The 15,292-nt window shown below is 49.8% G+C and overlaps 1 protein-coding gene across 4 annotated transcripts in view; it reads left to right on the top strand.

Moving 5' to 3' along the window:
• MACROH2A1 (macroH2A.1 histone) overlaps nt 1-15,292 on the top strand; it is an 81,410-nt gene that overhangs the window by 22,041 nt on the left and 44,077 nt on the right. For all 4 annotated transcript variants that reach the window (XM_059060424.2, XM_059060426.2, XM_059060423.2 and 1 more), the window contains exons 3-4: nt 9,805-9,911; nt 10,350-10,547. In XM_059060424.2, the coding sequence (XP_058916407.1) occupies nt 9,805-9,911; nt 10,350-10,547 (305 nt within the window). The remainder of the gene's footprint in view (nt 1-9,804; nt 9,912-10,349; nt 10,548-15,292) is intronic.

Below are 15,292 nucleotides of genomic sequence, written 5' to 3'. Positions count from 1 at the left end.
AGTGTCTGTGATGGGCCAGACATCCCTGAGGACATATTAATGACCCCCAAGGCTGGGACTGTGCCTTCCCCATCCCTCCCTCATCACTGTGTACTCAGCTGCTCAGCACATAGGTTTTTGTTGAAGTGTAAGAAGACTAGTTAGAGGAAGGATGAATTTCTGGAGGGGGGAATGTAGGTAATGTCAGATGCTGCCAGGAAATTGGTAAGGATGAGAGTTGAACTAGGCCCCTGGATTTTTTTAATGATGCATAATTAGGATTAACACCAGGGCGTTGTGGACCAGACCTGCCTGAGGAGAGGCAAGTGGCAGGGCAACTGTTGGTGGCAAATAGGAAGGCATTGGGAGTGTTTCAAGAGTTGCTCTCTCACTCCTGCCACAAAAGGATGTCTCCACCTGCACCTCGAATAGCAGAGGAAGCCAGGAGCTGCCCAACTGATTATAGTAGCAGCATCCCAGGAGAGGTGCTTGAGGTCCCCCTGGGTCCCCCTGTGGATGACCATCAAGAATGGCTTTAAAAGAACTACTTAACTTACTGAGAGGAGGAGGAAGTAGGTAAGGATTCTACAAATATCTCTTCTCTCAATATCCTCCCGTTAAAATATCAGCAACTAATAAAATATATTTATAGCCCTCTTTCTTTCCCTGCCTGAGGGCTTCTCTGTCTAGTCAACCCAGAATAAAATACCATGAGAGCAAAGAACCACTCCTCAGAACTATAAATAAGTTCTAGCAAGAAGACAAACCCAAAGGATACTAACCACAGTCAGCCTCTCTCTCTCCCTTCCCACCACCCCCTCCAGTTCTGGTTGCCAAGAGGATGACACACACTCTCCTCTGATTTGCCAGGCTGCTCAGCCAGCCTACAGCTCTGACCCTGCCTCCACCTTCCCTCCCTCCCGCTCTCTTCCTTTATCTTCCACCCCCACCTTCTTCCTTTTTAGACAACTGCCCTCCATCTAGTGGCCGGAAAACATGTGTTCCCTGGTACTTCAAGAGGCTTGTGGGGTCTACAGGGGGACATGTGTTGAATGGCCTTGATAGAAGACATTTACATATGTCCTCCTTATAGAAGGAGGCTCCTTCTCTGCCAGAGCCCACATTTCTTGCCTGCAGAACTGTGAGAACCATGTGGAAATCCAGGGCCTCTGGAAAAGGCTAATCTATCGGCTTCCTTTGTCTTCGATATCCTGATTGATGCTCCCTGTGGTAATGGGTAACTGAGGTAGTCTTTGGTTAAAATTTCTCTGTTGTCTCTGTAAATCTGGATATTGACCGCTGCAAGTCAATATCTGCTGTTCATTCAGAAAATGAAGGTCTTTAACTCCAGTAGCATTGTTTTCTTTGCTCTCCCACCTCTGCCCCAGGCCCTGGCAGTCTCCCTCCCAGATTAAAATTGTGGCTTGTCAAAATGTGAGTTTCGGGGCACAGCAGGCAGTACTTTGCATGCAGGCAAAGGCGGAACGGTTTAGGTAATAAAACGCCTGCCATACATTGAGCATTTACTATGTGTCAGGCATTGGCTAAGTGCTTTACATCTGGTAACTCAGTGAATCCTCAAACAACCTATTTTGCTTAGGAGGAAATTGAGGATCGAGGAGTTTAAATAACTTCTCCAAGGTCACTCAGCACAATAACTCATCTCTAGAAGAGCATTTCTGTAGGCTCTGAATGGAGCTGAAATCTTAGCAGTGAAAAGGAGAGCCCTGGGACTTGGGATTACTCAGTGCACTTTGCATCTCCTCTGCCTTTAGTGGACCTCTCAGGAGGATGGGATACGCCCAGGCCTCCATGGCTGGCTCCTGTCCTCCCCAGAGCAGCAGCCTGGCCAAGGAGGCAGATGTGGACTCACGGGAGGAGCGGGCCCTGCTCAGTCACAGGTGATTGCCAAAGGGCACGTGGTGTGGGTGTGCCAGCCGGGAGACAGCCCTGTGGCCTGCCGTGGGCAAATAGGACAGGGGTCCTGCGGGATGGGCCTGGAAGGACGAGTGGTCCCTGACAGGAAGGAGGTGCATGAGCACAAGAAGGGTGATGGCCGTTGGAGGGACGTGTGCTGGGCTATAGGGAAGGGGCAGTCTGGTCAGTGTGGGAGGTGCTGCCTGTAGTTGGACACAGAGGTCCTGGGGCAGCAGCACCAGACGGCCGCCCTGAGGAGAGCAGAGGGCAGTGCCCGGTCGGGTGTGGGGAGGCTGTAGCACTCAGCAGCACTGAGGGTGGACTGAAGGACCAAAGAGTTTTGCCCGATGTCCCTTCATTGTCCTCTTAGTGAAGGGGAGGTAGAATCCTGGGCGACAGAGCTTAGGCAAATCCTTAGACAAGTGGCCCTCAGCATTGGGAATCCGTTTGGACAGACAGGGCTGGGATAGTAAAGGTGACCCCAGGAGCGGCAGCCCCTTTCGGGGCCTCCCCTGCTATGACACACTCATATCGCTCTAAAAACAGTCAGTTATGAAAGAACCTAAAAAGTCTTCACGTGGTCAGATCTTTTTTTCCAGAAGCACGATTAAGCAGGCTGGGACAGATGTCAAGGCAGGAGGGTGCTTATGACACGCAGTTGCCAAGGCCAGTGGGGTGGCATATAGCATAGTTGCCATTTCTCATTTATGCTGTGTTTTCAATTTACTTTTTACATTTTGAAAAGATAAATTGTGCACAAGATAAACTCAGCACCAAAAGGGTAGAAAAAAAATGTCCCCCTCGGATCTGTTCACCGGTTCCACTCCCGGGAGGCAAAGCTGTGCCACATCTCCAAGAACATGTGTCAGCACGGGCTTAAGCGCGGGAGACAGGCATGGCCTCTGCCCCCCAGAGGATGGCAGCCTACCAAAGTCCTGCTCTGCTCCTTGTTTCCCCTTTAAAAGTCCATCTGGGAAATGGCACCATGTCAGGGCTCTTTAAATGAGTTTCCTCTTTACATTACACTTTTCAAATCATTTCATGTCAGCAGACGTCTCTGATTGTTCACCCCTTTCTGAGATGAATTAAGAACAAGTGGCTATGATTTTCCATATCAAAACAAACATACATATTAACCATTTGCTTGTAAATTAATTTCCAGTCCTTGAAAGCGAGCAGTGGGGAGAGGGCCCTGCCCGGCTGTCAGCCAGGCCCTGGGTTAGAGCAGGTTCCTCTGGCCTTCCCCAGCCACCTTGTCCTTCCGCCTTCCTTCTGGGGCCTTGACTTGTGCTGCCTCAGCAGCTGGCTTTGGTCCTGCCCTTGCCACGCTACCCCCTGCTGAGTCAGACAAAAGCCCCAGACCCCATCCTTAGGCAGAGGATGCCTGTGGGGCCACCCTGGGTGCTGCGTAATATCAAGGCAAGTCTGGCAGCACCAAGGTTAAGCGGGTTCAAGTGCATTTTTCAAACATATGTAAACTGTTAAGTGTAACAGCAAAGGATAAACTATCAGGGGAGGAAACACCGGGTTTTCCATATTGCTTCTCTCCCCCTCCTCCTCCTCCTCTTCCTCCTCTTCCTCCTCTTCCTCTTGGCTCTCACGTACATCCCATCTATCCACCTAGCCAGCCAGCCAGCCAGCCATCCAGTTATTTTGATAGAGGAAACTGAGGAAAAGAAAGTATAGTTTCCTTCCCATAGAAATCAAGCCTGTTATACTCTATTTTAAAAGATAAAGTGTGTGGTTGCTAGCGTCAGTATTTGGAGCTTACGTTTACCAAGTGTTCTAAGCATGTCGTTTGGTAACTCATGAATCCTCACAAGCCTAGAGGTGACCTCAATTATCATCCCCTTTTATAGAATGAGAAACTGAGGCACAGGTGTGTCTTGGCAACTATCACAGCTAAGTGCAGGAGCTGTGATTCACACCCAGGCTGTTTGACAGCACACCCACGGCTTCAGCATGGTGCTGTTCGGGGCTGCTGCCTCCACTGAAGACAGACCTAGGAGGTCAGCTTACACAGAATCGCTAGAGACTTGGGGAAGGAAGAGCAAGGCTTTCCTGAAAGGCAAGGTATTCACGCACCAGGCTGGGTTGGCAGTTTAGATGAAGGTAATATTTGCCAAGAATCATAATTTCTTTTTAGTTAATGTGAATAATGCAAAATTACTAATTTTTTATTTTGAAATACCAAAAACAATTAGCTTACTTTAGAAACTCTCATATTAAGCTGTGTTTCTTTCTTACTGGGAGACTTTGTGGGGAAGGTGGGAGACTGGACCAGATGCTGCCTTCTGGACCCTTGGCTCATGGGCCTTGAGGAGGGGATCTGTCATGTGGGCTTAACAGCAGTGGAAAAGTTTGTATGAGACTCGGAACATGTGCGGGAAAGCAACAGAATGGTTCATTCTTACAAAATACCTTGTTTTCTGCACAGAACATACCACCTTCAATTAGTGCCGTAGGTTTTATTTTCTCTGTGGAACCCCTGTTTCCTCGGAGGCCCCTGGGACTGGCAGACTAGAGAGCTTTGCTCTGGCCCACAGGCAAGACCCCGGGGTGCTCCAAGCTGACGGCTCAGTGGCCTTCAACCCCTGCCACTCATCTCCCGAAAAGGTGGGATGTGGGCTGGTGGATTCTGGGCTGCCAAGGGAATTGGAGGAAGCTGTGGTGCAGTCAGGACGCAGGAAACGCTTAGCAGTCGCTCTCCGATTGGGGTTGATTGGGTTAAGGCCTTCCAGAATGGCGTAAAACAGTTCTGAGCTCAATGAACTGCCGATGGCAGCCTGGTGAATGGAAGGAAATACGATAAACAGATTCCTTGTCATGCTGTTGGCTTTGTAGCAGATACCTGTTTTCTCCTTGGGATTACGTGAACATTTGCTTTCCTTTGATTTCTGGTTGTTCTTTTCAGTATTGCTTTTGTGAGAGGAGATGCTTCAAGCAGTTCTGTAGGAGCCCCCGACTCTTTCCTTTGCAAGGTCTGTGTTTAGCCTTTGGTGCGGCCTCCACACATCACCTGTTAGCTGTTAGGAGTCTAACTCTGCCAACCATGACTTCAGCTCCCTGAAGGGAGATAGAATGCTTCAGTACAACAGATAGGGCTCAGTTCAGGCGTTTGGTGGGGGGGGGGGGCGGTGGGGGGGGGGAGTCTCTAAGCCTTTGGTCTCTTGGTGAACTTGGAAAGTAGACCTGTCAGAGGTATTCATGTTCAGACAGCTGGGCTGTAGCTGAGAAGGCTGCCAAATAATGCTGTTACTTAAGGCTGTGGGAATTTCGTCAAGTGGCCTTAAAACAATCGCGTTCCACGCAGCTGGGGAATGGCGGGCCCAGGGGTGCCTCTGCTGTGCCTGCTGCTCTGAGGAGAGAATAGGGTCATGTCGCTGGGCCAGGCCTCTGCATATGATGGAGCCAGCGATTCACCGCTCACCAGGGACCTGCCCTGGCCAGGAGTCGGAGCCGGAGACACTCCGGTGTTCTGCCAATTAGATCTTAAACAAAGAGATCTTAAAACAGGAAACTACCTCACAAGGTGGCCGGTGTAGCTCATCATTCAACCTGTCCCCTTTGCAGTGTTTATAACTGGGGAACCTCACCACACTGAGGGTCCTCCCCAGAGTGACCCCACGTGCTCTGAGCCCCAAACCAGTCCCAGTGCTGGTGCGCGGTATCAAAATTGGACTGTCACTGGTCAGGAAGACGTGGCTTGAGGTGTGGAGGACCTGGTCAGGGGTTTACTGCTCTTTGCCAGGTTCCTCCCGTGGTTTCTTGACGGGTTCCATTTGTTTGGGTTACAACCTCAGGGCTGTGGCTCCTGAACCTCCTTCCGAGGCAGGATCCAAGCATGGAGCTCTGGAAACCTTGGAGAAAAGAATTTGCATCTGTAGGTGTGCTGCTTTCCTGGTTCTCTTTCTCGGAATCCCTTTTCTCTTAAGACAACCAGAGGCAAAAAAATTTAGAGATTCACAAAGCCTTCCAAAATGCAAGATTAATCACGTGCAGGAAACCCTCCCTGATAGGGAGGCACGGGCTCCATTCAAGTCGAGGCAGAGCTGAAGCTGGCTCCGGCCTAGCCCAGGAGGCGGCCCCCTTGCTGGTGGGGGTGAGGGGCCCATCCCCGCGGGCAGTGGGTATAGTGGCAGGAACCCAGGCACAGCCTTGAGCCTAGGGCTTCCATGAATTTGCCCTTGCTATCATTTGCAAAGCCAAGGATCATTTACTAGGAAGGAAACTTAATCAGGAAATCACCTTTGGTGGCGTGTGCCCTGCCCCAATTCCTCGGCACTCACCACCCTCTCTCCTGCCCTCCCACAAACATGCCCTGGAGAACAGATGGGCACTGATCCATCTTGTTGAGTTGCTGGCAGTTTGCATCTCTCCTCTCCCACTGCAGCAGGCAGCCCTCTCTTAGCCAGGAAAGCCCTTTATGATTGCCGTTTCTAACACTGGACTGAGGATGAAGGGGGGTTGGTATTACTGAATACTTGGCAAGGGGCGAGTTCGTGCTCTGGGATCCTACTTTTGTGCGCAGTAGGAGTGCGTCCTCCATCTTTCTGGGCTGTTGTCAACTTCCCCAGCCCTCTGCCTGGGGCGGAGCGGGGAACACACTTCTCATAAAAGGTGTGTCTCTGAGGTGCTCCCTCTTGTGTGTCCCTTGACGAAGCCGTTGGCGTGGTAACTACCCAACTGGAAAACATGCAGGAGTAAACAGAAGATAAAGCTCTTGAGCAACCAGCCGAGATGTGAATCTCTGCCCCTCTTTGTTACCCCACTTGACGCAGCTCCCTCCCTCCCCACAGGGCTGAGGGTCCTCTCTTTGAAGATAAGGAGTGGGAGGGCCAGTTCTCCCCACTCCACACACCTCTCCAGCCCCTCCATGTCCACCTTGTTGTTACTCCCAGGTGGATCCAGTCTGGCATCCCTGAGTCCAGGCTGAATTAGCAGTAAGTGAGCACAGTCCTTGAAATTTCCCAAGTGGAGAAACTCAGGCTGTTTGCAATTGCAGATGCAATGTGACAGTGGCGGAGGAGGGGGTGCTAGTGGTAGTCCAGGGGAGTTCCTGGAGAATTGATCGTCCTGTTTCTCAGCTGTGGGTGCTACTTAGAGCTCAGTGCACTGCTTTACTTGCTTGTGTTACATACTGCCTGTCCCTCACCCAAATCGGGCCCAAACACACTTGGAGTTCTGTTAACCCCTCTCCACCCTCCAGGTCTTTGCATTCATCATCTGCACCTTCCCCACACAAAAAGTAAAGTAGTGATGCCAAAAATAAAAAGACCACCTGCCTCTTCCCCCCTAGCGGGGGGAAGCCCTCCACTAGCAGCCACTGTGCCTTCTCTTTGGGAGAGCCTGCACCAGTACTCTGGGCAGGAAAAGAAAACAGGCCACTTCCCCTTTCCCGAGAAACCATAATTTCAGACGATCTTCTTGCCAAATGGATGGGCTTAGGACACTATTGTGGGTTTCTCTCTGTCTCTCTCCTCTTTCTCTCTCTCTTTTTAAATGAGGGCCAGGTTAAGCATTCTTAGCACATTATGGGGAGAAGGTTGTAATCCCCCAGCCTCCTCCTGTATATTCTGGCTTTGTAGATACTGATGGCCCTGTGTTTCCTATGGCCTCAAAGTGGAGGAAGGCTGGGGAGGTGAGGAGGTAGTGGAGGCCAGGAAGCCAGCCAAGTGGGCTACAGCTCAGCGGTGCCAGCTGCCCTCTCCAGCCTTCCTGCCCCTTGGGCTGGCTGTGGCTGGCTCTCCTTCCTGTGCCCTTACTCCCAGGGTCAGGCTCCTGTTGCCTCAGGCTTGGGCCTCACTTCCTCACAGGCAGTGAGCTGGACAATAGCGTTGCAGATGTGCTGCCTCCTGCATGAATGTGGGAGAATGGAGGCCAAGCTGGCCTCATTTCTGCACATGGGCATCAGGTCACTTAGGCATCCCAAGCACCCTTTCTTGCTTGGCCATGGCAGGGTCATCTCCTCTGGGCTTCGGGACACACAGTCACCATCAATTATAGGGAAGCTTCTGTGAAATTGACAGGTGGGCCTGTACTCAGGCTGTATGGGGAAACAGCCCTGTGGAGACTAATGGATGAGGGTGGGAAGTGTACTGATTATCTCCCCTTCTTCTCCGGGCCTCACTCTAGTGACTTGCTCATGTGACGTTTAAGGCGAGGGACCCCTATGGCCTGGGAGCATCAAGCAGGCAGGGGCCTCAGTTGCCTCTGGCGTCCAAGTATCATCAGTGCAGTGATTATTGAGTAAATGAATTCCTGCCTTGGATTTAGGCATTGCATCCATGTGATCCAAGTGTGAGTATCCAAGCAGCTTTTCAGCTTGACACACAGGCTAGTTTTTGCATTGGGTTCAGCTGTTAGTACCCCTTAACAACGTAAATCATGTAATATTGTAAATTTTAAATACGTGGTTTTAATGTAGCTAGAATTTTTTCCCTAGTTATTTTATAATGATTCCGAGTTTTTGCTTTTCTGGAGACATCTAGTGTTTGCAACATAACTTCGAATATTAGAAATCCTTTAGTACCAGGAAGAGGTCAGACTTGAGCTGAGCCAGAAGGGAGGGCTAGATGGATATTACAGGCAGTGCTGTGGCATGGACAGAATTGCAGAAGTGAGGGTGTAAGATACATTTTGGGACAGTCTGCATTTCTCATTAAGAAAATGAGGCGAGAGTGATGAGGTTGACACAAAGAGAACTGGGCCACCAAGGAGAAAAAAATCTCTTGCCAAAGGGTACTTCCTAATTTTCCCCGTCTTTGGTGCTGTGGAAGAACCTGTCTTCTTGTTTGGCGAACCCTGCCCCAAAGGACTGTTCAATAAATTCTAACTTAGCACCAACTCTAAGTCAGGCTCATATCCTTCTAGGTTTTTTATTATTTTGTGGAAAAAGTCAAATATACAGAAAGCTGAGAGAGGAACTCTCTGACGTCTTACTCTCTTACATCACTCCTGGATTATTTAACAAGTGTTAGTATTTCACCACATTTGTTTTCCTCTGTAGACTTTTTCAGGATTATTTGAGTAAATTGCAGACACCAAGGCCCTTCACCCCTAAATACTTCAGCATGTATCTCCTAAGGACAAGATGTTCCCTTCAGAGTGGTAATACCATTATCACACCCAAGAAAACCAATAATTCCTTTGTGTCTAATATCTGGTCTACATTCAGATCTCCTCAGTTGTCTCCAGAATGACTTTTATAGCTTTTTTTGCAATCAGGATCCCATCAAGGATTGACACTATATGTAATTGGCTGTTGTGGCTGTGTAGCCTCTTTTAATCTACTACACCCCACCTTTTTTGTTTCATGTTTTTATGACGTTGACTTTGTAAAGGGTCCAGTCATATCCTTCTAGTTTTGAATTTGAGTGTACAGGCGTTCAACATTGGTTCCATTAACAGAAATTTACTAAGTAATATGCCACCGTCCCCTGAAGTCCTGTAAACCCATGTATGACCCGTTGCTCAAGATGCACAGTTCAGTCTCAGGGCCACACTGCTGGCTTCACGGGGTTGGTGCTGGTGATGTCTGGAGCTCTGACTGTGGGCAGCCCTGTTCTGGGAAAGGACTTCAAATCTCAGCTCTACCATTTCTCACTGAGGGCCTTCAGCTGGTGGTCCTTTCTCCTCTCTAAGCTTCAGTGTCTTCATGTCCACAACACAGGGGTTGGACCAGGGGTCTTCCTAGTCCCACTCAGCTTCACCTTTCAACACCTCTGTGACTTGGCTCCTGGTGTTGCCAGGCAGACCGCCTGCAGCTTCATTGCTCGGGGTAGCTGCTTTGGGAAGCCAATTGCCTGCTCCCATTCCTGGCACCAAGAACCAGGGGATCCGGGAGGATGCACATGGTTCTCTGATGCTTTAACGTGACCACATGCCCTTCCCCTGTGCTCCCCACAGCGGAGATTCTGGAGCTGGCTGGCAATGCAGCAAGAGACAACAAGAAGGGCCGGGTCACGCCCCGGCATATCCTGCTGGCCGTGGCCAATGATGAAGAGCTGAATCAGGTATGGGGCTCTCCTCTCCCTCCCCCATCCAGACACACCAGCAGACAGTCTTGCTGCCCAGAAGTTTTTTGTCCAGAGGGAGGGTGCTGTTTGGCTGGCTATCAAGGGTGTGGACTGCATTTTGGACTATTAGCAGCTTCCCCATCCCCTCCATGGCAGTTTTTCCCCAAGACTTCATTGGTTTGGGGGAGGGGAATGAAACAAGGTATTTGGCTCTCCTTGGAAGAAAGATGGTTCGGAAACTCCACCCGAGTGAGGGACTCTGAAGACTTGCTCCCCGTGTAGTGAGCCAGGGTCCTGTCAGCCTCCTTGTAGATGCCATGGAGGAGGGAGCTCTACCAACCAAAAGCAAGAGCATGGGGGGTGCAGGGCTGAGTTCTTGAAGGTCACGCACATGCTGGTCTGGCTCACCATCCACTACTTTGGTTTTCCTGCAAGCTGCTAAAAGGAGTCACCATCGCCAGCGGGGGAGTGTTACCAAACATCCATCCGGAGTTGCTAGCGAAGAAACGAGGATCCAAAGGGAAGTTGGAAGCCATCATCACACCACCCCCAGCCAAAAAGGCCAAGTCTCCGTCCCAGAAGAAGCCCGTGTCTAAGAAAGCAGGGGGCAAGAAAGGGGCCCGGAAATCCAAGGTGCGTAGGTGATTTGGCAGGGATGTGTGGAGTGTGGGGCTGGGTGGGTGCTGGCAGACGGGGTCATGCGGGCTCCCCTTCCTACTGAGGGCTCATTCCCCTCTGGGGTGGGGGCCTATGGAACAAATGGAGCTGGTGACAGAGGGCTAGTCCAGCTCAAGTGGCCAGAGTCTGGACTCAAGTTGGGGACTAGATTTCTGTAGGCAAGGGGGATGTAGGGAGGTGCTGGGGCAGATAGCCCCAGGCTGGAAGGACCTGGTGCCCACCCTTCCAGGAGATGCTCACGCCCATGGGGTGGGACATGTGTGTGCAGGAGCTTCCCTGTGTGAGCGACAACAATCAAGTCCTGCCCAGAGGTGCCAGGTGCCCGCTTGCCCTTGATGTGCCCAGAACTGTCATTGTGTTGCCATGACTGCATGTCCTCCTCCGAGCCTGTTCCAGCAGGGATGGTTCAGATGGTTAGCTCTTTGAAATGACTACCTTGTTAAGGAGGAAAATAGATACGTTATTTGGGCGCTTCCTGCCAGACCCAGGTTGGATTGAGACTAGGTCGTAGGTGCTGATCTTTCTCTGGGGAGCGAAACCTTCTCATGAGTGTGACCTAATGTCTTCTGGGATGGGGCAGGCCAACTAATCCCAAGCCAGGATCTTCCTAGTCCACCCTCGGGAGGTCCACCTGTGGCTGGTTGCATTCACCTGTCTGAGACTCCAGGGTAACTGGGACACATGGTTTCTCTTTCTTCCTCGCTGGGCCCTGCCTCTCAGCTGTTGTCACAGACTCCAGGCCCAGCAAACTAGGAACAGTGCAGCTCTGTGTTTAATAAAATGGAATCTTAAGGCTGCTCCACCCTGCCCTGCCCTGGGGTGCCCCTGCAAGAGTCATCCTTCTGGCCTCTAGCCAGACTAAGAGGAAATTATCTCTGGCAGAAGGTGGCTTCCCTATTTTGTAAGACCCCCAGTAATATCCCCTTGGAAATGCCCTGCAAGGCCTAATGCAGTGTCAGTGTCAGTACATTCTTACTAGAGCCCAAAGTCCTCACCAGAGTGAGCTGGTGAGGACACCTTCCCAGAACAGGTCCAGGAGCAGTGACCCGGAACCACATGTCAGCCCACTCCCAGCATGTCCCCTCCTCTGAGCCCGTCCAGACATCAGGCAGGCCTTCACCACATGGGGGGCACCTTCTGTGACCTCTCACCTCCCACCCACACTGTGTTTGTGGACTTTGTTTAGTTGAGTTGTAAGAGGCTGTATTTTTTGTACATCCTTCTGGGTGTGGACAAACACTTCCCTGAAAACAACAAAATCTAAATTCCTCTTGCCAACAGACACCCCCCCACCCCACCCCACCCCACCCCACCCCACCCCACCCCACCCCACCCAAGTCAGAATCGCTCCCAGCTCTTTGAGAGAGAAACCCGATACTGAAGAGTGTCCTGTAAGTTATTTCCAGACACTGCACTCCACCTTGCTCACAAGCCCTGGAGGAGTCTCAGGGCAGGCGGGGGATTTCACAGAGTGCTGTTACTCATTCCTGCTAACTATAAAATTAGCAGATTGAACTGTTTCTTTTTTCCCTTACAACATTTGCATTTGGGGGGAGGTGCAGGACAGGGAAGGCAGGAGAAAGTGCCTGTGCATCCCCCTTTAAATTAAAAAAAGAAGATGAAGATGCCAAATCCATCATCTCTTGATTATGGGCCTCAGGGAGCTGGCTGCCCACAGAGCAGGGGGCCAGCAGGGGCAGAACTGTGGCACCTCTCCAACCCTAGTGTCTCTGGCAACCCTGGGCTGAACCTTGCTCCCTGTCACCCCAAGTCTTCTGTCATAGTTTTTGCCCTGTAACTTTCCGAACTTCCCAACTTCCCGAACACTATGAATGCTTTTTCTTTCTTTTTGGACTTGAAGTATAGAGGGTGTGTGTGTGTGTGTGTGTGTGTGTGTGTGTGTGTGTGTGTGTGTCTTTAGCTTCTAGTAGCTATATTTGGAACTCAGTGTTTCTAATAACCATATGCCAATAATCACTCGAACACTCAACTTTTCCCTTGATTACAAAAGCAGGAAGTCTGTTATGGTGGTCTGTTTTTCTTCTACACAATAAAACACATTGTCTGCTTACTGTACCAGTATTTGGCTAACATTAAACCCTGGGGGAAGCTGAAATTGGAACCGTGAACAGCTAATTTTCAAAACATTTGTTTAATGTAAATTGTGGTGCCAGCTCCCAGAAGCAGCAGAGAACCCTGCATCTCCAGGTTTAAGTGGAATGTTCTGAAAATAACCTTTCCAGAGACATGCAGACAAAGCCTTACTGACATGCTAAAGCACTTGTAGTGAAAGGGAGTTGGTATTTTTCAAGTGTCAACACTTGAATTCCAAATCATAATTTTTCCCCCAATTCTATATAATTGGAAAGTTTTGAAAGTCTCCAGTTGTGACAGCTGAGTCAGCCATAGTGGAAACTGTTAGAGGAGGCAACAGAACCCACCAGGGGCTGGGCATCTGGGGCCCTGGCAGTGCCTTGGGGTTCCTCCTTCTACTTGGGTGGCCTCAGGCAAGTCTGTGCCTCAGTTTACCCCCCACCGTGAAATGATGGGGTCCATTCCAGCCCTACAATTTATTGACTCTAGTGAATGTTTGCATAAAATCTTTGTGTAGGTAATATGTGTGAGAGTTTGGATGGTACAGAGAGTGTGCGGTAATAAAATCTCACTCACAGTCCTCCCACTTCTCCCCAGACCAGTCTCTGGAATGAGTTTTCATGTACCCTTTCAGAAAGTCTAAGCACATAAAAAGCTTACAGATACATAAAGTCTTCCCCATCCTACTGGCCTTTACAGAGAGAGAGAGAGAGAGAGAGAGAGAGAGAGAGAGAGTGTGTGTGTGTGTGTGTGTGTGTGTGTGTGTGTGTGTGTGTGTGTGTGTGTGTGTGTGTGTGTATCATGTTCCCCACTGTTTTGGCAGTGTGGTGTCAGTGGTTACTGGTGCCAGCTCACCTGGCTTTATATTCCAGTTCTCCCAGTTGCTGGCTGTGTCACTTGGGGAAGTTAATTCATTTCTCTGGTATCTCAATTTCCTCATCTGTAAAATGGAGGTATAACACGGGGTGGTTGGGAGGCTTAAAAGAGAATTCATGTGAAATGCTTACAGCAGTGTCTGGCACACATGTCAGCCGCTGCTGTTACTTCCTTGGCAGTTCTTACTCATCTTGGCGTGTGGAGCTGCTTTAGCCTCTCATGGTATGACTCCAGTTACTGATACTGTAGGCAGGAGCAATGTACCCAGTTCTCTGGATTGTTCCTCGTGTCCATTCTGACAAACAGTGCCGCAGTGACCATCACTGTGTGTGGGTCTCTGTGCGTAAGTGCAAGTGTATCGGTAGGAGAAAGTCCTCAAGGTGGACTTACTGAAGCAGAGAGTGTATTTTTTAACTCTGATGGCTGTTACTCCCATATACAGCATATTATCCCATTAAGAAATTTCAAGAGTGGACTTATTTACACATTTGACACTGAGTTGTTGAAAGAAGATGCATCCATTCGATCCATATTTATCACATCTACATGTGCTTGTTCCCCTTCTTGGTAGTGAGGGTACAGCACCTTGGTGCTCAGGGAGCTCTGGTCTGGTGAGGAAGGTAGAGTCACTGCACAAGGCGGGGTCAAGTGGTGCTCCAACCACAATAAAGTGTAGTGATGGCATGGCAGTGTTGTCTTACATAGCTGCTCGGGGGAGGCTTCTCTGGTAAGGTAACACTCAAGGCATTTAAGTGATTGGGAGGAGAGAGCTCCTGGCACAGAGGGGAGCATGCCTGGCTCTTCCCAGAGAGAATGGGACAGGCCTTCATGTGGGGTCCCCAACATTGCAGAGAAGCCTGGGGACTCTTCTCAAGATAAGGTTTTATTTATTTTTTTAATTTTACTTTTTTAAGAGGGACTTGGCTGGCCCCCAATGATTTTTTGTTTTGTTTTGTTTAAATTTTATTTATCTTTTTGGCTGCGTTGGGTCTTTGTTGCTGCACGTGGGCTTTCTCTAGTTGTTGCGAGTGGGGGCTACTTTTTGTTGTGGTGTGCGGGCTTCTCATTGCGGTGGCTTCTCTTGTTGCGGAGCACGGGCTCTAGGGCACTTGGGCTTCGGTAGTTGTGGCGCGCGGGCTCAGTAGTTGTGGCTCGCGGGCTCTAGGGCACTTGGGCTTCAGTAATTGTGGCACGTTGGCTCAGTAGTTGTGGCACACGGGCTTAGTTGCTCTGCGGCATGAGGAATCTTCCTGGACCAGGGCTCGAACCCATGTCCCCTGCATTGGCAGGCGGATTCTTACCCACTGCGCCACCAGGGAAGTCCAAAATAAGGTTTTAAAATGCGTAAAATACCAAAGATTCAAAGGAAACCATTTATGCCTAAATCTTTGAGGTTAAGACCCCTGTCAGAATGCTCACCAAGATTCATAGGATAATCTTCAAGGTATCTCCAAAAAGACAGTTTTTGCCAAAAGTTTTGATAAATAGTTATCTCACCTAGGATTTTTCAAACGTAAACCTGCTCTACCACCCCAATTGAACTCCACCCCCATATGTGAACCACTCTTCCTGATCAAGAAGATACACTTGCTCCTCACTGCCTGGCAAAAAGCCCAAGATGATTTTGGAAGAGCACCTCTTTCTTTTTGAGAAATATTTAAACTGCAAATGAGTGATTAATGTTCTGGTAAGGGATGCCAAAAAAAGGGATTGGTTCTTTTGAGAAGCTG

This window comes from Kogia breviceps, chromosome 4 (genome assembly GCF_026419965.1).
Source record: "Kogia breviceps isolate mKogBre1 chromosome 4, mKogBre1 haplotype 1, whole genome shotgun sequence".
NCBI lineage: Eukaryota > Metazoa > Chordata > Mammalia > Artiodactyla > Physeteridae > Kogia > Kogia breviceps.
This window is presented reverse-complemented; position numbering and strand designations above follow the sequence as displayed.